We start from the raw sequence: 23679 nt of genomic DNA, 5'->3' as shown, positions 1-23679 counted from the left end.
GTTCGCCATCAAATCCAAGGGACTATAAACATGGAGTCATCATCTACACATATCAATGAAATATTGCAAAAATGGATGCCTAGTCTGAAAGTTCCATTGTCTACAGCAGCAATGGGTCTATTATTTTAATAGAAAAATGTCAAGGGAAAATCAATGGCCTCTTAAAGCCTATAATGGCCTGTATTTGGATCAGATATCTACAACATCAACAGGCCCCAGACTGTTCCCCTCCCAGTGACTCCATGTTGGTGAGAGTCACCACCATAACCACTACTGACAGAGCGCTGCCTCCTTCACCACTGCTCAGACATAACAGTTGTCCTGATGTGATTACGTTCATAGCAGACACTCTGAGAGGTCACTGGCGTCAGAGTAAACTGTGTTGAGGATAAAGCAGGAGAAAAAAACAGACGAGGGAGTGGAGAAAGGTCACTTTGAAAAACTGGATGCAAACACATGCCAAACACTCGCACACTCTAATCCCTTCACTGATCCATAGATATTTGGGCCAATCATTGGAGGCCCTCCTCAACCTGTGATCAGTGGGCCCTAATCTGAGTCCTCTGCCCGACCACAGTGCACCTCAGACGGCCCGGGCCAGCTGCCAGCCGAGGAGTGGCAGGCACACTCCTCTCCACAGAGACAGCTAGAGGTTGTCTCTACATGGATGGGCACTTCGCAGCTCGACGGGGGCAGGAGGAAGGGGCAAAATAGCAGCTGCTCAGGGCATATGGGCAGAATTCATTAAGTCTGGCTAAATATGCCAATTGTGGAGGCGGTTAAAAATGTGTGTTTGCAGGTCTGACAGACAAACAACAGAGACATGGACCTGGACAGTGCACACACATGAGGACTGCCTGTGTAATATCAGCATGTCCCGAGGTGGAATACCTGATGAAGTTGATTCAGTGCCTTGCAGATGAAAACGCTGGACTATAGTATTTGTTAAAGGAGGTGATTAATTGTCGGATGCATAGATTGTGTGTCCTTGAAGACAGTGTTTCGCATCAGACCAACTGTCATGAGACAGCAGGCGCCCAGACATCAACCTAATCACTTTCTGTAAATATTACAACTCTTTCACTAATAGAGCTGCCATGACTTTGAACAATGCATTCATATTCACACACATGAACCAAAGACACACAGAGCACACAGTACACAAAGCATTTCATTAACTAGATTACTTTCTGTTCATTTCAAATCAAGGGCCAATATCCAAGCACAGTGTGGCCTCACAAGCCTATTCCTAGTCTCCACTTCAACAAACTCAAGAGAAACTGTTGGTCAGGCTTTATAATATAGGCTCACTTGGTCTGCCTTCATCCACAAAACTTTAATGTATGTTAATCCTCCAGGTGTCAATAGGAACAGTGTTCAATGCTTTTGAGATAATAGTGAAGAAAGGGTTGCTCCTATCGAAGAGCTGGAAGATAAAGTCAATGGCAGAGTCAATAACAATAAGGTTGTGGCTTTAATGAAGAATGTTAATTGGAACACAATCAAGTGGATTTCAGCTTAGCTGATTATCAACCTTGGACTTGTAAGTCTGTTGATAATGCTTCCAGAGAGGACATTTGTATCAATAAGTTCTAAAACAAGACACTTTCTATTGAGTAATTACAAACCATTTCAAAGACAAAGTACCTTAGAAGACATTTTATGTATAAATGCACATTTATAAAAAAAAGAAAGTTTTTATAATTACAATGACTGAAGTTGCCTGTTTATTTGCAGTGTACATTTGCAGTCTGATTTGAATGCTCGTCCTCATGTTGCGGACAGTGCGGTCGACTCCTCACTCTCTCCTTGATCCCATTCCATCAGCAGCTCTGAGGACACCTCTGTAAACAGATGATCCCAGTCCCAGCTCACATCCTCCTGCAGAGGGGAAGAAGAGGAATTAGAGAGCAGCTCCAGACAACCCGAGGAAGAGATGGGGAGTGTTAAAGTACACATCATAAATCTTGATTACCTGAGAGACAAGTGGCACGCTCCCCGGTGTCCCACTAACAGCTGGACATAGCCTCACTGGGAGCACACAAGCTATATTTACTAAAAAACTCACTCACCTCCTTCACCTCCTGCTCTGGTGCTAAAACCTTGGTGAGGAGCCTCAAGTCAATCTCTCCGTCCTGAAGAGAGAAAGCAAAAATTCACTTAGCTTGCACAAATAGGGATAAGGAAAGAGATGGTTGACTTGGACAACCTTGAAGAGAAGTGGACAAATGAATGCCAAAGACTCAAAAATACATCTCATTGACTTACTAAGGTCTGAAATGCAGAGTAGACCTTAAGGTCATTGTCCAGGTCTCGGTACGTCATCACCCGGTTCACCTGGATGCTAACAGCACACAGAACATTAGGATGATCATACGAGCCTATTGAACACCACAAAAGCAAACTGGACACAAGTACTGTATGTTGAACTAACTACTATCCCTGTTCAAACTATGGAGTAGGTATATGAAAGTACAAAGTTTGTGCTTGTCAAGGTTTTAAGATCAAGCAGAAAGGAGTGAGAAGAGGAAGAAGGTTGCCAAGTGGTAAATGCTTTAAATTGAAACCCAGCTGCTTATCTGTGGGTCGGAATTAAGTGGGGGGGCTCTCAAAGTGGCTGGGGCCTAGCAGTGCATGCCAGTCCTACTTACTGCACATTACACGCTACATTGCCCCCACAATGAGTTCAATGTGGATATTATCTCGCACAGAGAGCAAGCCTGAGCCTAATAACCTCCACCGCTGTCATAGCCTTGCTACATATTGGACACATGTCGGCGTGTCTCTGGCTGCCCTGTAAATCAAAGGGCCCGATTCGTAAGGACCCTGGTAACAGAGTTGCATAAATCACACCCAACTGTTATTTCTGCATTTTAGCCCCATAAAGCAAGACCCTGTGCTGGCACAGTGGAGGACAAGCGGCCGTCAAAGTCACAGGAGCAGGCCAATGCATTAAGTGGAGATTAGCCACAGCAGGCAGCACCAGGACAATGAGAGAGTAGCAGTGAGTTCTGTACCTTGGTGGAGCTGCAATCTGCATGGTGAGATCCTCCTCCTGCACCTCATCAAGGTCTGGGATAACTGGAATATCTATAAAACAAAATGGTTCAAATGACGGACAAAACCATGAGTTTTAAACTGGGATGTATTGGATACCAGACGAGTTGTGTGGCCGGAGGTGCATGTTTGTGGAACCATGTGTTCCCTCTTCCTCTCACTACATCCTCATAAGAGCTGCCCTGTCACAATAGCCATGCGGCCATGAATATTCAGGAGGCAGCGCAGCAGCTCTCCCTGCTGTGAGAGGGGCGCTGGCCAGGGGCTTCCCAGAAAGCACCCCCTGCTACCTAAGCATTTGGGCCCTGTCAGAGCCGCCCACCCCCAGGACCCGCGCTGGCTGCCGGGCCGACCTCCATGTCCACTCTGCCACTCTGACTGGGGCCAGTCCAGCCATGTGCAAGAGTATTTGCTTACGGGCCCATCTGTGTGGGGTCGGAAGTCACGGTGCGGCCTGGCAGGGGCTGCAGTGCCAGGAGCTGCCAACTACTGCTCAAACAGTGGGAATCCACTTTAATTGGCAAAACGCAACAGGACAGACGATGCTTCGACTACCAAGAAGGACATGACAAACTTTCAATGCATTTTCAGATATACATTTGTAAATGAAGGCAAATCAGAGGGGAAGAGAAACAGAATCTGGCACAGATAGTCGATAGGTTAATAAGGCCAAACATCGAACCAACTTTTCCCAGCTCCGACAGTTTGCTGAATGTCTCTCCCCACTCTTCTCCACCTTTCACTGAGCTGTCCAATCTGAATAGGCCTACAAGCAAAATGTTTAAATATGTTTTAAAATCCTTGTATTTTTGTAGAAGAGTGAAATGGCAGGCCATTTACATTGCAGAGTTAGATTTAGTTTTTTGTTATCAGAGGTTCGTTTCCAGGGGCAGCTGACACTACTTCTTCATCAGCTCTACAGCAGAGTGTCATGGAGAGAGAGAGGAAGTAGAAAGTAGAGAAAAGGCGCAGGCTGAACGCCATGAAGAGGCTTGTCAGTAATCTCTGACCACAGAACTGTTGCCCGAGGGGGAAGTCAATAACAGGTAAATAGAGGTGAGCAGATGGAAGTCTGAATCTGATGTGGGGAAATATCTGGGCATCTATTTCATCCAAATAACTGCAGAAAAAGTGAAGGAAGAACTACCTTCCATCAACACATCTCCACATTTAGGTGCCTGGTCCAAAGTTTGCTGATCATTTAATTTGGATTTGAATCACACAAACTTCCAACAGTTCAAACTAATCTAGAGGGCAAATATAACCCATCAGCATTTTGGCAGATAACGTATCCCTTTCTCTGTTTGATTCAAAGTAAATTAAAAATGCTGTTCTCGTTTAGCCACTGACAAGATTCATCTGGGTTTCTGATATCCAAATAAATGCAGGCGCGGGTGCTTCATATTCATGAGGCCGAGGTGACACTTTGTCCTCTCATTTACAAAGCACAGTGTTCAGCAGAATCCGTCCCCCCTGGACCCCCAATCAAATTTAATGGTCTTAGTGCAATGACATCAAAAAGCCTTGCCACCATCCAGCTCTTTGCCAATAGGTTCCTGGGTCCACACACAGCCCACACCTCCCAGTTACGTATGATAAGCACAAGTTCAGTTCACATGCTGCCCATCATTCACTAAAACAATACTGTAAAGAAGCGTCAGTTCACTCCATTCCCTCAGGTCAAAGAGGGCACAGAGGCAGTTGTTTTTTTTTGTGTGTGTTTTGATGCAAAGCCCAGGTCTATCAGGAGGGAGCGGTCTCCTGTCAGTGTGCTGCGTATTAGTAGCACTGACTTCCTTCTGCTGGCTCGACGTGGATCAAGGTGGCTTTTGTCTGGCAGCGAGTCGCCCGTGTGGATCTTTATGACACGGTCAGGTTCAGCTGCCTCACTGCCGCTCGTATCAAAAGCTAACATGGGGACGACGTGTGGGGATGCCTGTCACCAACTTTATAGGCCAGCTCAATGATTCAACAGCCAGTGTGTTTCTAACAGTTATAAAAGCACTGGACGAACTGGCTCACAGACAGACTGGGGCACGCGATGTTTGTGATACTGGTGCTATTAGAAGTGACCAGCGGGAGGCTGTGGGGCCACTGATGAGGAGATTAGAGTTGGGAACTGGGCATGCCTTCTCTCCTCTCTCCTTGTTGCCAGTGGACATAAGGGATAAGGGTAGGGGATGTAATCAAGATGGCCGGCCTATCTCACTAACCCTCAGCACTGTAATTTCCAATGGCCCAGCCCCTGGCTCTGTATTAAGAGCTCTTCCTTCACAAAGTAATGGTCTTTCCAGAGGCTTTAACTGCACAAGAACCAGGCACCTGCATTGAGCACTTTAGCCAATAAACCACATCATTAACAGTGGATGTGTTTTGAGGAGGTGGTAAGCCAGCAGCCTGCTACTAGTTATTAAGAATGTAATGTGTCAGTATCTCCTCCCTAACAGGGCGGTGCTGTTTTAGTGAGACAGGTACCTGGCAGAATTGTGTCAATTCACTTTTTCACTTTCACTTGGATGTGTAACTTAGTAAATACACCAAAAACAGCTGCACTTTTAGCAAAGATCGGGGTGCAGCAGTGCAAAGCTCTGATCTGCCTGTTTATCTGCTGCACTTCCACAGGATGGATGCGCTGGGAGCCACTGGGCGACTCTTTTTGCCCGTGAGGAAAGACTTCGCAGCAGCCTGCAAGGGTGCGCTCACCTCCTTCATCATCTGATCCCTCAGGAGTTTGTGGTCGCAATCGGCGGCTGTGGAAAGAGGAAGAGCATACGGATGAATTATTTAATGCCTTCAATGGTGAGGTCATAGTTTCTTTAGACAATTGGCTTTTTGTCATTTATTCATTTGACAGCAGCCACATTACAGTGTCTGCTGACTGATATTTTGGGGGAATGGGTTATGACAGAGTTATGTGCAAATAAAGATGTGCCGATTTTGTCAGTAGGAATAAAAGCAGAGGGAAATCATTTTAATAATTGGTAGAGATTGTGTTTGTGAAAGTGAAAACAGCCTGAATTAGAATAAAAGACGTAATTGGCTGTTTTGACTTGAACTCAAGTATGGATCATTTTCAAAATGTATTGGCGTGTTCAACAACTCACTCCTCCATGTCCTCGGCTGCAGGTCTTCTTGAGGATCTGTAGAGAAAAAAGTTTTGCTGACATTAGAAGGTGAATATTTCTCTGTTAGTTGAATATTCATTCTTTCACTCGAGGTTGAATAGGCCACTCTAAATCTAAATGAAGAAACCATTCAAATATGTGATTGCGTACTGCCAGGCACGGGACAATAGTGACTCAATAGAAACCTATCCAACCCAAAACACATCTGTTAAAGGTGTTTTTGAAACAGATTAATGCATCCTAGTTTTACTCATATCCTGCTTACTATACTGGTAGAGTAGTGCCCCCTGCAGTTCTCATAATAAATTACATCTTACAAACTTCCTGCTTGACTGATGGATTGCATTTCCATTGAGCAGGAAAATAAAAAAGAAGGTGCCACAGGTTCATTATTATAATCATTTTAAATCAATCTTTTGTATAAAATAAAAACAGGTAATGCCTTTCGAAATATCTTGACTGAGTATAGCGTGCCTAAGGCTGGTCCTGTCTGCGTTTCCCCAGCAACACACAGAGGCTGAGGGGCGCGTACCTGGCTGCCCTTGACCAGTGTCCTGTCTCTGGGTGGAGGGGGACTGTGGGTGGCGACACTTAAGATACATTACAGGCGCCTTGATTAAGACTCATGTAAGGCAAAGTGATAGACATGGTAAAACTGTCTGGAAAAAGTTGTTAGGGATAAAATATATTGTGACAAACTGGCTTCAAAGGTTCATCAATAAACTGACAGATCATTTAGTGTCAATTAGAAGTGATAGATCGACAAATCCTGGGATTTCTGTGCTGGGATTAGCGGGAGGAGGGCGGCGGTGATTGAGCATAAGGGGTGACATTGAAGCGGCGAGTCCTTGTCCGTTCCAGGGGGGACCATTACTTACTTTGTTTCAGAGAGGATCAATGCCACGTGCCGGGGCGCTTTTTCCAACACCGCGGGGTTTAGATAGCGACCGCACGGTGAATTAAGCGGAGTTACACCAAAGCACGCACGCAAGCACTGCCATTCTCTCTGATGTATGGAGTTTGCTGTTCTGGCTGCTTGCACTGTAAACTACACAAATAAGCTCAATTGATCAAGAGCGTCACTGCAGCGCATCTTACAATACTTGTATGAGGACACTAAGCTGCTTTTAGCATAGGCTGTCAGATATGTTGAATCACAACTTTTAGTCAACCTCTTAACCTCCACCTTAACCGTGTACATCTGGCTATACCCAAATCTAAAAGCTGGGGCCAGTGTAACGCCTCATTTGAAAGCTAAGACCTACAAAACTGATCTAAAGTGATATTTTTCCTTGCATTGTTGCTGTGTTGTCGTCACTTTTTCACGTTCTTTGTCATATAAGTTCTAAGTCACATTTTTCTTGCGTTTTCAAATTTTTAATTGATTTTTGTGTGGCTTTTTTCATTGCGTTTTTGTCACATTTTCATTGTGTTTTTGTCACATGTTTTTGGGGGTTTTTGTCACATTTTTGTTGTGTTTTTGTCACATTTTTGTTGTGTTTTTGTCACTTTTTTGTTGTGTTTTTGTCATTTTTTTGTTGTGTTTTTGTCACATTTTTGTTGTGTTTTTGTCACATTTTCATTGCATTTTTGTCACATTTTTGTTGTGTTTTTGTCACTTTTTTTGTCCCTCTTTTGTTCCTTTGCATTTGTTGATTTTATGTTCCTTTGTCGTGTTTTCATCCTCGTTTTCATTTAGTTTTTGTCGCTATCTTCACGGTTTTTCTTCCAAGACGTTTTAGATTCCGGTAAAGCCAAACTTGGTTCAGGTGGGGGTTAAGAGCCTAAAGCCACATTGCGGATCATTCCAGGGCGCATATGTTGCCATGTCAAGTACAATTCAACGCACTGTGAAACAGACATGTTCAACCTTATGCCATTCAAAATGTGGCTTTTGAAAGGGGACCGAGTGGTATGTTTATGTACACCTGTAGTCCAAGCATCTCCATGGAGACAGGTCTGTGATGTCCCGCCTTGTGCAAAGTTCTCAAGGACTTTCTCCGACAATACAAACACCCGTAATTCTAACGCTTCAATCCTATCTTCTTTTCATGGGTGAGATGTTGCAGTCTTTAAAGGCCCTATACCTGATTTTTTTTTTTTTTTTTTTTTTTAAAGCAACGCATCGCAACTCAAACTATTCTTATTTTCACTATACGCGTAGACGGGTCCTGGCGAGCACATTCCATCTGTTCTAAATATTTTCAGAAGTGTCCATGTTGCGCTCCCTGTGTACAGAGCGGCCCGCGGTGCAACAGGGGTGATTAAGTGGCCTGAACCGGCGTGATGAAGTGGCTAGCTGACTAACAGTGCCCTCCTGTGGCTGATGCATTAACCATGTCAATTACCGGCTCGCGCGCAGATGAAGACGAATGGAGAGTTGCCCGCTCAGACAGACTCCCTCTAACCTTGTTGATTCACAGCCCGAGTGCCAAATATGCGCTGATAAATAAGCTCGTTCAACGGCATGAGGGTTCATTAATAACAGCAGAAGTGCTTTTTTGTGGAGATTGGGGGGAAAGACAAAGGCTTGTACTTGGCAGATCCAGAACCGGAGCTTTCTTCGGCCCAGCCTCCCTGTCTGCGCGTAGGCTTCGCCGGAGGACCCTAGGAGAAGAGGATGACATAAATAGCATGCGACTTGTTAACATTTCTAATCTACAACATGAATCTTAACTGAAAAAAAAGTGAGTAAAACATAAAACAGTTGAGCTCTAGTTTTCATAAAAATTAATGGGTTTGAGCAGTGCATTCATTCTCATTGTAGGCAAAAATAAATATGCACTTTATCAAATAGGACTGTGAAAAGCTGTCATCGCAATTATTTTTATGTGGCGCCAGAAGGGGGCCCTCTTGTCTAGGATAACACAAATTATGACCCCATCTGGCAAAAGGACACTTCAAAGTAAAGTTAAAAGTATACAGTATTTTTTCTACGAAGAGATATCACACGAAGCTACTCAAGGTCATGTTTGCGCAACTTTTCAATTTTGCCCATTTCTAGGAACAGAACGTATGGAGCGGAGCATGGGAACTGCTGAAGTGCATACGTCTCTCCTCGAAATAGATTCACAAGGGGGAGAAGGAAAAGAGAAAAAAAAAAATGACCTTCCCATTCCTTCATTCTGAAAATAGTAAACTCCAAATGCATTCTGATCCTGTGACCTGCACTTGAATGAATGAATTCCTCGGAGCGAGCGAGGGTGGGCACCAGACAAATGAATTTAAAAAAAGGACCACCATTTCTCATTACCAAATTGTGTCTGTGGAAGGACAAAGCGCTCGTGAAAAATTTCGTTCGTTTATGATGAAATAATTGCTCAAGGCTCGCTCCTTCACCAAAGCCATTTATAAATTTGAATGTCACCATTAAGGGGCGCGCGAGGGGGGAGTCGGGGGGCGACTCTATTCCACTTTATTTTACCATTAATCCAGACAGGCTGAAGCTGAAAAAGCTCCTTCAACTTTGAGCAATTAGTGATTGTCTCATTATGAATGATTTCCACTATTAAACTATTTTAGGCAATAATTACCTTCTAACTTTTGTTATTTGACCTACACCACATGAGCTGCAATATTTGATATTTCTGTTGACTTAGCACACTATACATTTTAGTATATTGTTTAAACAAATGACCTTCCTGATGTAATATTTTCCATCTTAAAACCATAAGGGGCTTTATTCAAAATATGGTAGATTTTGAATTAGAAAATGCCAAAGATGATGGGTTGAATAGTGTGGCACAGTTGGCAGACAAATGAAAAAGGGTAGCAAAGATATAAGAACTAGCCGATGTATTCTCTGTACCGGTTCCAAGCCTGCGTAAATGGTTGTAAAAGTAAAGGCATTAGGCAAATAGCTTATGATGAAAACAGTATTCTCAGTAATAGCATATTAGAAGGCACTGGCCGGTAACTATATGTCCTGAACAGAGAAGCTGTGTACAAAAAAAAACAATCAAATAACAATAATAACAAAATAAATCATGGAGGTAAATTTATAAATGAATACTTTACAACACTTACAATACAGTATAGCGTATGGAGAGGGCCCTTAGTGTCCCAAGAAAAAAAAACATATCTGGCCCTCCAGTCTTTTGTGACCAAATATGAACTTCACAGTTGTAGTAAAAAGCTAATGGCTGTTAAAGCAATTAGCTCAGCCCTCGTAGTTTTCTAATTTGGGATTCTGTGACGGTCTCTGGGGTAAAGAACTTATGGTGGCCAAACCCTAGCAGCCCATAAAAGCGAGCGAGTCTTTGTTTAAAAGGATGTCAGGAATGTGACCAATCAGTCGGGTATTTTAGGAAGATGAGGCCAGTCTTGATAAACAAAGACTGTAAATAAACCCCACAGTCACAGGACATGACGGAAAAATGTATTGCATGTGCTCAGCAGGTCATAGAGGGCGCGAGAATAATGCTTCATACATTAGAGATGCTGGCCTAATTTGGGAAGACTGGCCAAAAGTAGCAGCATTGCAACCATTTTTTTCTTTGGTAATGTTGTCCATTTTAAATTTCGGTCAATTTAGAGGGAATGCTTGATGTCATTAATAGAATGCTGTTATGGTAGCTATTTAATAGAGCTTTAAATTAATAAGAAAAGAAAAGGGTTTTTGATTCTTTAAGATGCTTAAGCCCAAATTAACAGCACAACAAAAAACACTTAAGAACAAGTCAACACCCAATGAAAAAAGAAAAAGTAATGTAGTAGCTCCATGATAACTTTATACTTTTAGAAAGGTATGGCTGAGCATTATCTTTCAAAATGTAATATTAATCAAATATATGTAGTATGGTAATTGGGCACAGTTGTCACGGAGCTAAGGCATACTGTGTGTAACATCGCTGTAAAATTAAAAAAGGTATCTGGAGCATCAGCAAAGCCTGACAAAGCCACCACTCGTTATACCTACCTCATCTTCCTCCTTTCAATCATGTATGAAGCAAAGATAGGTCGATGCTGTTAATTTGCAGACAATTGGTGCATGTCAGCGTTTGAATATCTACAATATGTAATATGTACCTCTCCAGACGCTGAAGACTTTCTCCCATGGCGATTCTCCTCAAATGAAGACTGATTTGCTCGAGCCCTTCGACCTGATTTTGGAAACTAAAGCAAACAAATCAAGAAATCAAGAAATCAATCAATTTATCAATCAATCAGAAAAAGTGTCCAACTTACAGCTTCTTAATTTGTCAACAATAAAATATATTGTTATATATTACTGATTTAGATGAAAGGAGGAGCGTAGATGTTTGTTGATGAAACAATTGATTTTAACCAAGCCAAAACTAAAGTATCTGAGCACAAACTTCCCACATGTTTAATACTGACTACTGAAACTTCTTGTATTCAGAAATATGGCATCCGGACTTTAGATATATTACCAGTATGCCATGTGCACCTTGTGATATTTATATAACCTAAAGTACGATATTAATGAGAACACAATAGTTATTTTTGCTGGAGCTAGCATCCTTAGCCTTTTGGGACGATTTAGCACTCTCACTCTCCACTAAGTTGCACAAAACCTCACCGAGACCTGGTTCTTCTTTTCGAACACATGCCATTTACCAAAGTCACTTACATTTTTAGCAACAGCCGACTCTCCTAGTTGAAACGTGTCGTCCATTTCTGTTTTTTGATTGTGGTAAGCTAGGCTAGGCTAGCAATCCCTGTATTGGAGCGTCACATAGCAACGCTCTCCATGGCAACCCTAGTCGGGAAGCAAGGAACGCCAAAAAATTTAGTCCAGCAGGATTTCTAATATAATTTGAATAAAATTGAGTAAATAGCGTTAATAATCAGACCTATGAAGCCAAATAACGCCACATTAAGAGTCTCTGCTGAGCTGCTGTTGTAGGTCGTCTCCTGAACTTACTTTACCTTTCCACTTGGTGTCACTGTAGGCACACTTTTAGATTATGATGTGTACCGCACTGGGACAATGCCTGGTAGCAGTCTGGTAGCAGTACTAGACTAGTACCCATGGACATCTAGTGTTGTAGAGTGTGTCCATCTAGACTGGGCATAAATGAGTCATTGGCTATATATTTAGTAGCCTATAGTTATAAATATTTCATGGTATTTTCCAAATGATCCCGTTTATATTATTAACGTTTACACCTCTGCAGGGTGTAGGCCTACATGACAGTCGCAATTAGAGTCCTCACTTTGTTTAAATCATTCCGCTATATGGTTTTATAATCAAAAACTTAATTGAATGCACTCTATGACATTTCAGATAAATAGCCACTCCTACCGAAACGTCACAACATGTGGCTATAAAGCGTGAGAGGGGCGTATAGTGGCCGAGTGTGTGAGGCTGAAGCGAAGGAGCCCAGCTGAGAGGCGCGCTGATTCCGTGCGCACAAGTGGATGAGCCCTATACGCGAGAGCGCAAGTTGTGGGAGCTGTACAAACTCAGGAACGGAAGAGAAGCTGCACTAAGGGGAATGAAGAGAAGCACCACGAGTTCTTATAACAATCTGAGCATATTTTACACAATGGCACGGATTTGTTCTCATGCGAATGCACATTTTGCGAAGATGACATAGCACTTGACAAAATGGGATTCCTGCGAGAACAGAACTCTCTCACGACCTGAATGAGCAAAGAGAGATTGGATTCACATTGTGGCTCAGCTTGGGAGTCTGCGCATCGCCTTGACACACCACAGTTGTGAGTGAACAGCAGTAGCCTAAATATGAATCTGCGTAAAGCACTTCTCCTCTTCCTCCTCCTAAATAGTGTGACAATGACTTTAACCCTCTCTACCTGCACCGCTGTGGACATTGACCACATCAAGAAGAAGAGAGTGGAAGCAGTACGGGGACAGATTCTCAGTAAACTGCGGTTGACCAGTCCGCCTCAGACCACTGGCCCAAGTCAGGTACCCTACCAGGTTTTGGCCCTGTATAACAGCACCAAGGAGCTCATTGAGGAGCTGGGACGGGACAGGCAGCAGAGTTGTGGCCAGGATAACACGGAGACCGAGTACTATGCCAAAGAGATATACAAGTTCAACATGATCACCAGTCCCGAGAACAGTAAGTACCCCCATCCTTTTTGATCCCGCGCGTAATGGAGTCAACGTTTGGACACAACTGACCACAGCATAAATTAGTCTGTCTTTGATGCATGGGCTATGAGACAGGAATAAGTTACCCAAGGGGAAAATGCACGGCAAATATGTGTGCGCTTTCCACTGTCCGCTTTCTTGAGTTGGGCAACTTTTACGCACTCGTGGCGCGTCACGCAAAGCAGAGAGTAAAATAACAAACTGGAATGAGCGCTATTCCTTGATACATACCTCGCACTAAAGCCATGGGAACTCCTGCCTAAAGTCTGACACATTCCTCGGAAAGGAAAATTCTCAGGCAGTTAAGTCTACTATGCATTGCCAACTCCAATACCTCATTTCCATTTTCTGACCGTGAGTTTCCCAATATTTTTTCCACCGTCATAAAATCTATATGCCTCAACAATTACTCCATAATAATAGCAAAAAGCCGACTGTATTTTGCTCTAATTCTCTTGTCCAGTTATATTGGTATTTCCTGTGTAAAGTATGCTCCATTGATTGTTTCAAAAAATGAGAAACAGTAGCTGACTGACTGAATCTCCAGAGAAAGTTGAGTGGAGGAGTTGGACTGGCGCCCTTTCACGGTCAGTGGCTGATTAGCTCATGGCATTTTGAAATCAACAGGTGTTTATGCTGCACCCTGACACTAAACAGAGTCTCCAAGCTAAGCCCTGAATCAAATGCGTTTCACAGCTCCCACAAAGTGCTTCTGACATTCAAAATACACAGCTCGGGTTTATCCCCTGGTCAGAGGTAGCCAGAGCGCCCAAAACAAACACAGGCCTAAGGAGTGGGATCACTGATGGCCACGTGCCCAGGACATCACATACAGTAGGTCTTACTGTAGGCCTTTTTTTACACGACATTAACTTGACTTACTACTGACACCGCTCACTGCCAAAACCAGAAATTAACACTTCAATTTTCCGTTATGTAACTTTTTTTTAAGAGTGATTTTTAGTGCGCAGCAACATAATGTCTGTCACCTTGATAATTTTGCAGCCTGCTTCATTTTCATTCCTGCTGGATATAATGACTTTTACATACACTGTTTTTGGAAGGTGGGAGTGTTCGGGAACGCAGTCAAGTTTGCCTTTTTTTCAACTCCCGTTAAAAAGTTAAGCAGAAGGTTTTCATCCCTGAAATATTACTGATGCAAATCAAAGCGCAATTAAATGAGCCATGCCTCAGACAGGACAATGATCTGGATCTGAACCGCTGAATTAACCTGAGACTCCACTCACTTTCGGATCACTGCATGTGCAGTTTTGAGCTGTTGTAAATTGTATAATTGACTTAAGCGTTGAGTTAGTAAAATGTGGGGTCATTTGTTGAAGACAGGATGTGATTTATGGGAGAAAGCTGCATGATGTCATTAGGATAAACAGAGACAGCTCTTTGGCCCATGAAACACCCCCACAACCAAAACCCCTCAATAATTCATCTCCGTTTCTCATTCATTTTAGTATCAAAGTCAGTTGTAACAAATCATTGCTGCTCTTTTTCAGCAAAACTGAAAATGTACAAACTTTTTTTTTCAAAATCGTAAATGTATTAGTTAATTTAGTCCATGTCTCACGTGTCCTTTGGTTAATGGCACAGTGCGGTTGCAATGGGGGACAATGGACTGAAAATACGCTCATGGCAACAACACGATGAGGCATGTTTACATGCATGAGTCTCATGAGTGCTCATTAACATGCACTGTCCTGACCAAATAAACAAATAAAACACAACCTCCTTCCATTGTTCAGGCTCTGGACAGTCTCCCTCCACAGTAATGATAACCAGCAACCTGTAAAAGCATGAGAGAGAAATGAGTGAATCCTGGTCAATATCAATTATTAAACGGTTGAATTACTGATCATTTGTTGGTAACCTCCTAGAGACAAGTTTTTTTTTATTTCTGTAAAAGGATTGTAGTTAAACGACCCCTGAATGCAGTTGTTGACATTATCAATAAGACCACGTACACACTTTTGTACCAAATCAAGAACAACTTCACAAAGACGGTGAATGGTTTTACTGGCCTGGCCAGTCTTTATGAAGTAAAGTATCCAGACATCCAGGCTGTCCTGTCTAAGAAGAGTATGCAGATGATGTCGCCGCATGGCAACAGAGGCCAAATAATAATAAGACAAATAACTCAACATTGACAGTCAAGCAGCCAACAACATCGTTACAAAAAATGGTCATTTAACTATAGCTTATTGACAATTTGATTCTGTACGGTAAATTTATTTTGAAAATGATTTTGATGGCACTACTTGAGACTGAGACACCTAGTAGTCAGACTCCTCCTGCCTCCTGTATGTAACAAAAGTTGCCATCCCAAACAGCCCAAGACGCTGAGGGTGAAGCAGAGGTGATTCGTGGGGAGCAGCCTGCGGAGGAGGCAGCAGGCCGGGCGCGTGTCAGGGTGGGACTGTGGTCTGCAACATCAGGGCGAGGCACAACAACCCCAGTCTGTCTTATTGCACTGCTCCTAAATCCCCTGTTTATAGCCTATCTATGGTTACATTAATTGAGTGATAATATGAAAATGGGATCGACTGGGCATCATTTTCTCGCTTCGGCTTTTATATGTGGCTATAAATACACTTTTGCAGGCACTTAAATAAGAAAACCTCACAATAAAACTGTGTGTAATTCAGCCAAGTCAGTAGTAATTACAGCCACTTTCACTTGTTTACTTCTAATCTTGGAACTCCACATCAAATTTAGAACTGATGACTCATGCATCATTGACATGCATTTATCTGTCTCAACATCTTAACATTGTGGTCAACTGAAATAGCTGGGGGTCACGCAATCACTTCAAGTATTTCAGTCAGACAAACTATGCTATCCCAATCATCAACATGGAACAAATGACCTACAGCGTTCAGGCCCTTGGCAAAACCGAAGCATAATGCAAAATCCAACTAAAACCATCGCAATAGGGGGGAGGGAATGAGGTCAGCCGAAATGAAAGCAAAGAACTGATTAGAAATTCGAATCTGCCCCTTGAAGTGGGGGCTTTCCACCTACTGTTCATGTGGAGAGGGTGGGCGTGAGCGCGGGGCATGCTAAGGGAGGACAAAGCTACTACTCCTTATAGATCATGTGGAAACGCTGGACAGATATCAGGCCGGCGTCTGCAAACCCTGAAGGTCAGCTATAAATAGGGAAACCTGGACAAAACCATGGAAATCTCAGATAATGGCTGGGAGGACGCTAAAGTTGGAATTATGGGTCAAACAAAGTACAGATACTTGGAGACGCTCACGCATGACATAGGCGCAAGCCCTCGCCTCGGGTTGCAGTGCTCCTGTCTGCCGCACGGGAACTGCGCGGGCCCCATAATAAACCTGAACGTTACACCAGTAAATTAGGTATATCTTGGCTGTAAATAATGGTTTCCACTGCGCTCATAAAAAAAAATCTGCTTGTTTTCCACTTCGCTGCATGTGCTAGGCCAGTTAATAAACACTCTATTCAACAGTGCTGTGTGTGAGAAAGCTGACAGGAAGCTTTACAGATACAGCAACAATGTGGCTATTTACAAAGTTGATTAGGCTAAAGGTCACTGCTCCTATACAATATGTTAGAAGGTAGACAGCCTGATATCATTGAGAGCCATTAGCTTGGTGGGCCCGCGTGTCACAATAGACTTCGCTGGCTGCTCAGACATGGCCCTGGGTTGAGTAAGTGATGCCACGTGTTTCCAGCAACAACACTTTAGTCCCCGGAAGCACAGTGATTTGGTCTGATTTCTCCGAACACCTGTCTGCGGGGCTGGAGGGAAGAGTGTGCGCAGCCTGTTCCATTGTCCGCCACATGCCACATTTGGTTTTCATTGGATCACTTTAACTTGTTGCAAACAGGCAAGCCGGAAAAGCACAAGCAGATGCGCAGTGGTTCGGTTCATATTTTTGAAAATTTGACTATTAAGCCGTGACATTGATTTGCAACAGAAAACTCAATGAGATAGTGCGTGGAATGGCCAGCTTTAATCGTAGTTTCCGGGTTCATGTTTTCACAGATGACCTCACCTTCTGCCCCAAAGGAGTCACCTCCAAAGTCTTCCGCTTCAACGTGTCCACCATGGAGAAGAACTCCACCAACCTGTTCCGGGCAGAGTTCCGCGCCCTGAGGGTCCCCAACCCCGCTGCCAAGAGGAACGAACAGAGGATCGAGCTGTACCAGGTGTGTGAAGGCTCTGCTCATTTCCACGGTTAGTGCACCTCAGTGGGGGGCGGAGAGCTCGCTTTCCCTCACAGTATGGGCCTGTGCTGGTCAGAGAGGAAGATGAAAACATTTATATTAGGGTGTCCAACCAGCGCTCCTCTTGATCATTATTCCATGTGCGCACAGTCAAATGGATTCCACATTAGGATGGATTTAAGAGCTTCAACAGCCGTCTTAAAGAAACTCGAGCTCACCATTCGTCAGTTTCTTCTTTCTGAGATGTCAATCTTAAAGCCTATCCTTGTTAGATCAACGTCATTGGCCTACACCAGCACTTTTGACTATATTTGTATTCTTTCTTTGTATGGCATGTATAAAAGTATGTCAGATCAGTGAGTGGTATATCAAGGATCGTTTGTTTTTTCCCGCAGTTTCCTCATAAATCTCCCACGAAAGGTTCGGAGTAATGATCAGGTTCCAACATTTCCTGCCAGGGAGACAAGCGTCTCTGGGCTGCATACCGCCTCAGAGGCAGGCCTGGCTGGGCTGAACGCAGCCTGTCAGAGCCTCAGATTGTTTCCAGGGGCCAAAAGGAGATAGGTCAGGGTCGCCCAGAGGAGGCAGTAAACAGAGCTGCACTCACTCCCTCACTGCAGACTGGAGTTGATTGGCAAAGGGCTGACACTGGCAGCACACTGGCCCCTTGGTCCCACAGGAAGACAGATTAGATGCTGACATTGTTCTGGGTTCTGGCTATCCTAGCACTGCTGTGGGGCACCTCCAGACACACATTTCACAATAAAAGATAACCAGCTTTATTTCTGGGAAATGCTACTCCAGGTCTCAGCACATTAACATTGGGGAGATATCTGCTTTCTCAACTGTGTGACTCTGCATTTGAAGCCCCTGTTGGACCTGCTGGTGTGAAGGACAGTCAGGTTGTCATTGGCAGGAGGGTAACACGCAGGCATTAACTCTCAAAAAGGGGATATCAACACAGAGTCACTTTTTCCATGATGAGGAGACGTTTGGCCCAGGGCGTCCCGGAGAGTCTGGCTCTAGACAGACAGCTCTGGGTCTGTGTGGAACACAAAGTTTATGCAGCTGGCTCACATTTTCAACCATTCTTTCTCACAGATCCTTCAGAAAGACGACCCCAAAGCCAAGCAGCGCTACATCGGGGGCAAGAATGTCCTGACCAAGGGGACGCCCGAGTGGGTCTCGTTCGATGTGACGGATACAGTGAGGGAGTGGCTCATGTACAGACGTGAGTGTGTTCATTGCTCATTACGTTTGTGACTTCTCGCTTCATTTAAACTGACAGTTCTAAGGACCTTGTGCTTGTGTGTGTGCAGAGACTAACCTGGGCCTGGAGATCAGCGTCCACTGTCCCTGTCACACTTTCAGACCCAACGGGGACATCATCGAGAATGCCAATGAGGTACTAGACGTCAAATTCAAAGGTGAGAGTCCCGTCAAGTGGAAACGACACAACAAAATGCATTCAAATACAACTACAGTCAGAATCAGTTAATATATAACTATAACTCACACAGAGGAAACAGACAGGGTTCATTAATAGGGTGAAGTATTACTTTGAAGAGATCAGACTGAGCCCTGGACTGTTTCCCTCTGTGCTCCTGCTGTCCGCTCCACTTTGTGCTGAGTCATGTTTATGGCTATTGACTTTGTTCTGTTCTCAGCCTTTGGTCTTTTATTCTTTGCCAGATCTTTGTATAATGCCGAACAGCAATTGGATTTATTACCATTTGATTGGATCAGATAGACATCTTGTATTTGTTGAAATTTTTCTGCCATTTGTGTTTTTAGGGTTGCTTCAGCATCACGTGTGTGGTGGTAGGGGATGTGGTGGGCTGAATATACATTTCTTTACAAAAAAGTTGAAATTAAGTAACGACATTAAGGAACAGAACATCTATAAGGGCAGATAACATTTATTTTCTTATCCAAAATAACCAAAAGCATACGTTTGGCATTAGGAGTAATACTCCCAGTATATTACTGTATTAATCCTATTATAGCAGCCCTTTTTATAAGTTCAGTCGGAAAAGTCCTTAGCCCTGTCATCAATGTGTGTTTCATGCAGTGATCCGCAGACTGTTCTTTATGGTAAGATAATGGATTTCCTTTTTATGAAGAAGAAAAGACACTCAGCATGGGAATACAATTGCTCTGGTATCTCACTTAGGGCTGAGGCCCCCGGGCCCCGGGGCCTGGGAACACTGTCGAATGGGCTGGCCACAAGGAATGTGCCGCAACGGCGCTCAGACGCTTGGCCCCGAATTAAAGAGGGGCGGACAAATCCACCAGCAGCATCTCTCCGGAGATATACGCTGCTTTAGCTATCAGGCTAGAGTGGATGAGCAGACTCCAGAGCAGGGAGAGGTCTAGACTGCATGAATGGACAGATGTAGAGAGTTATAAGATCTACACTATCTATGCTTCATGTCCTCTTTAACTTGTTACGTGCAGGTATGGAAGAAGATCAGAGCCAGTACAAGGAGCAGAAAGAGCAGCTCTACCCCCACCTCATCCTGATGATGCTGCCTCCTCATCGGCTGGACACCCAGTCCTCGTCTCGAAGACGCAAGAGGGCACTGGATACCAATTACTGCTTCAAGTGAGCCACAGTTCTCTCACAGTTAAAGCTCATTTTAGCCTTTGTGTCGTCTCAGCGGATAAAATATTTGCATCAAGGCTTTATGCTGGGTGCCCTTCTTGCACATTTGGGACAATTTTGGAAACGAGTTTTAGTGTATTATGAACAATCCAGCCAGGTCTTTGGAGAGAAAAACAAGATGTAGATGCTCTTTTGACTGGCTCATTCCTCAGTATTGTTTACCACATTAGGGAATTTATGTCACAATCATGTTACGGGCATAAGAAAAATGTGAGTAATTTGACTGGAATGAGAAAAGAATCATCCCACTGTAACATGAAACGGAAACTTACCTGAGATGCCAGGCAGGGATAGTAGGCCACATAGAATTAGCCTGTTAATCATGTCAAAGAGCATGACAGAGGTATTAGAGCTACAAGTCAGGATCCGTCCCAGCACTTGCCAACACTACCTGGTCCTCCATGCCGTCTCGTTGGCTCGGGGATCCTCTCAGACTGACAGACACAAACCTGGGCCGGCTCCAGGAGAGAAAATAAGGGCACACCTCAGAGAGGAATTCTCTCATCTGTGGACTCAGATCGGATTGTAATCTCCTCTTCTCTCCTTTGCAGTAATTATGAGGAGAACTGCTGTGTGCGACCACTATATATTAATTTCCGCCAGGACTTAGGCTGGAGGTGGATTCATCAGCCTGAAGGGTACTACGCTAACTTCTGCTCTGGTCCCTGCCCCTACCTACGCAGCTCTGACACAACTCACAGCACAGTAAGTCACAACGTCTTTAAGCAAGACATTTTCGTCAAGTGTCTTGACTTTGAAACCTGCATGTTGAACCAATAAAACCTCAAAATGTAACAATATAAGACGCAGTACATCAAGAATGCTACAAGTCTCCTTCTTAGAATACAAACTTCACTGTGATTGGATGAGTCTGCTCACTCACTTAGAGCAGTGGTTGCCAACTCGGGGTGGGCCATATCGTTATCGCGATATAATTTTTTGATATTGTTGCAATTTTTTATATCGTTGCAGACACAATATAATTTATGTTACGCTCAGCTCCATCAGAGCAGCATAGACACTGACTGCAGAACACAGGGACAGGTGCTTAAAAAGTAAAATGAAATGGAGGATGTAAAATGCTTGAGTAGATCATATTTGTGAGGAAATTAGAATGCCCTAAAAAAAAAAAAAGAATAAAATATCACTGAATTAATCTTCCGAATTGGTGCAAGGCTGGGATTTGGAAGTAATTTGTCCATTGTCAGTTCTATCGTTATCGTGATATTTCTTTTTTATATCGTGATATAGATTTTAGGCCATATCTGCCATATCGCCCTGCCCTATTCCCAACCCCTTGAGGGTTTAATCTCTACTCAAAGTACCCCTTATTATTATTATGACTAATTATCCACTAAACTCAGATTCCTTGGTATTTAGTTGTGTACAGTAGGGCTGCTCGATTATTGAAAAAATAATAATCACGATTATTTTGGTCATAATTGAAATCACGATTATTCAAACGATTATTTGTTGCCTTAAAAAAAAGTCTTTATTTTATTTTTATATTTATTAATTAAAAAAAAGATTAATATTTTCTGTTTTCTGAACAGTCATAAAAGTACAAATGATTTCAAGTACGCCTTGATTAAGGAGAGGTCTCTGTTTCACACCTGCCCCCTGCTGGCCAGCCCTCACACCTGCACAAGCAAACTGAGCAGCGCGGCCTGATGACATCATCACACAGCGCTGTTTGTTTTTATGTCAGACGAAAGCACGAGCCATGGCACGTGAAATGTGAAGGGAAAATAATCCCAGCGCCATGAAATACAAGTCTGCTTTGCCAGAAAAAAAAAAAAAAAAAAAAAGAAAATAAAATAATATTTTTTTTCCGATTATGCTAATTTTGTAATCGTTTAGTGTAATAATCGAAATCGTAATTGAATTTCGATTAATTGCACAGCCCGTGTACAGTGTTAAAATTAAGCAAAAACACTACAATGATATAGCAACGCGGTTTAGTTTCACCTGGTTTTTAGATATGAAATATTTCCAACTACAACCTGCTAAGTGCTTGCGTAAATAAGACACTCCGGAAATGAAGGAAGAAGAAAAGCACTGACATGTTAAATCTCTAAAAATGGGGGATTATTAGATCATATTGCCATATACCATATACTGAAAACTGTGTCTCTCCCAATAAAATAATGAACTGGACTCACCGCCTTTCTCTTCTTCTAACAGCTGCTGAGCCTGTACAACACTCTGAACCCCGAGGCGTCGGCTTCACCCTGCTGCGTCCCACAGGACTTGGAGCCCCTCACCATCCTCTACTATGTGGGTCGCTCGCCCAAAGTGGAGCAGCTGTCCAACATGGTGGTGAAGTCCTGCAAGTGCAGCTAAAGACAGTGAGACGCACAGACTGGGCACTACTCAGGAGCTGGCAGCAGTGGTTTGGATACTCAATCCTGCTGCGGGGAAAAAAAAAAAGAAAAAACGGACACGGACTCTTACATCCACAGACAAGAAGAAGCTGAAAATGAGCGCGGCATTCACATTGAAGACGATTACCACTTCACTGAAACGCAGACCTCTTTGAACTTTGAGACTTTTCAACATAAATGCTATGATGACGTCGATGTACAAACTGAACAAGCATGAAAATAAGGTACAATCCAAACATATGGGACGCAACTGTTTGTCCTTGCTGGAAATGAACGCTGTACTTGTCACACTGTTCATTTAAATGCTGTTAGATAGAAACAAAGACAAAAAAAACAAAACAATGTTATAGAAATCAAGAAGACATGCTGGAAAAAAAAAAACAAGCCTTTATTCAAAGTAGTGCTTTCATGGTTATGTTTACCTCTTGAATACAACAGGCCCAGGGATGTTCCTATGAAAGTGAAGCCTTCTGTTTCCTCAGCGTTGTACGTCACCAAGTGAACACTTCACTCGACCACAAACTGTAAATGTTTTTATTATTACCCTTGAAACACTTGTTTTTTTTTTGTAATTAAATGAACTGTTGGATAGTACATGAAGTTTTATGTTCATATTTTTTAAAAACATCGAGGTTTTTCAGAGATGGCTGACCACTGACTGAAACACAATGACGAGCATCACATGATCGACGTTTAGGTATTGGTGTTGTTGCTACGGTTGTCAGAATAGCCTGCAATAATGGTGCATGCTGCAGAAAACAGTAATCTCCCATGCTCGAATATGCACATCAATGTTACTGTGATGTAATGCTGCATGCATCGGAGAAAACAGCAGAAACGGCTACAACGGGGGAAACTGCCGATTGCAAATGTGACAAAACACGGGGGGGGAGGCTGGATACTTTCACAAGTTGATTAAAGTGTTGGTGGGATGGATGTCACTTTTACTCACGTTATTTCCATGAGTAAACAACTGGGTCAATTCCATTCACTGACGTCACTTCTAATGTACGACACTTTTACTTAGTTTTGCTTTTACAACTTCATTTTGCTGTAAATTGACAAAATGGTTCAAGTGCTTCAACCACCTCTGCAAAAATAATAGCATTTAAAAGAGCTATCCTGCAACATTGTGCAGTTTTGACCACAACA

The 23679-nt window shown here is 43.2% G+C and overlaps 2 protein-coding genes across 2 annotated transcripts; one reads left to right on the top strand and one right to left on the bottom strand.

Annotated features, from left to right (window-relative positions):
* Positions 1 to 1458: 1458 nt before the first annotated feature.
* ift43 (intraflagellar transport 43 homolog (Chlamydomonas)) lies at positions 1459 to 12085 on the bottom strand. The gene is made up of 10 exons (XM_079573958.1): positions 11999 to 12085; positions 11776 to 11904; positions 11211 to 11297; positions 8719 to 8789; positions 6162 to 6197; positions 5761 to 5807; positions 3018 to 3090; positions 2269 to 2344; positions 2073 to 2135; positions 1459 to 1881 (listed from the first exon to the last, which is right to left on the bottom strand). Exons 2-10 carry the CDS (start codon positions 11818 to 11820, stop codon positions 1771 to 1773), a joined length of 609 nt encoding a protein of 202 aa, XP_079430084.1. The 5' UTR covers positions 11821 to 11904; positions 11999 to 12085; the 3' UTR covers positions 1459 to 1770.
* Positions 12086 to 12514: 429 nt separating this feature from the next.
* Positions 12515 to 23104, top strand: tgfb3 (transforming growth factor, beta 3). Its single transcript, XM_079573283.1, has 7 exons — positions 12515 to 13237; positions 17297 to 17460; positions 18580 to 18709; positions 18798 to 18905; positions 19936 to 20083; positions 20695 to 20848; positions 22328 to 23104. The coding sequence occupies exons 1-7, from the start codon at positions 12895 to 12897 to the stop codon at positions 22484 to 22486; spliced, it is 1206 nt and encodes a 401-aa protein (XP_079429409.1). The 5' UTR covers positions 12515 to 12894; the 3' UTR covers positions 22487 to 23104.
* Positions 23105 to 23679: the final 575 nt, after the last annotated feature.

Source organism: Gobius niger, assembly GCF_951799975.1.
Source record: "Gobius niger genome assembly, chromosome: 16".
NCBI lineage: Eukaryota > Metazoa > Chordata > Actinopteri > Gobiiformes > Gobiidae > Gobius > Gobius niger.
The sequence above is the reverse complement of the archived record's forward strand: the minus strand, read 5'-3'. Positions and strand labels throughout refer to the sequence as shown.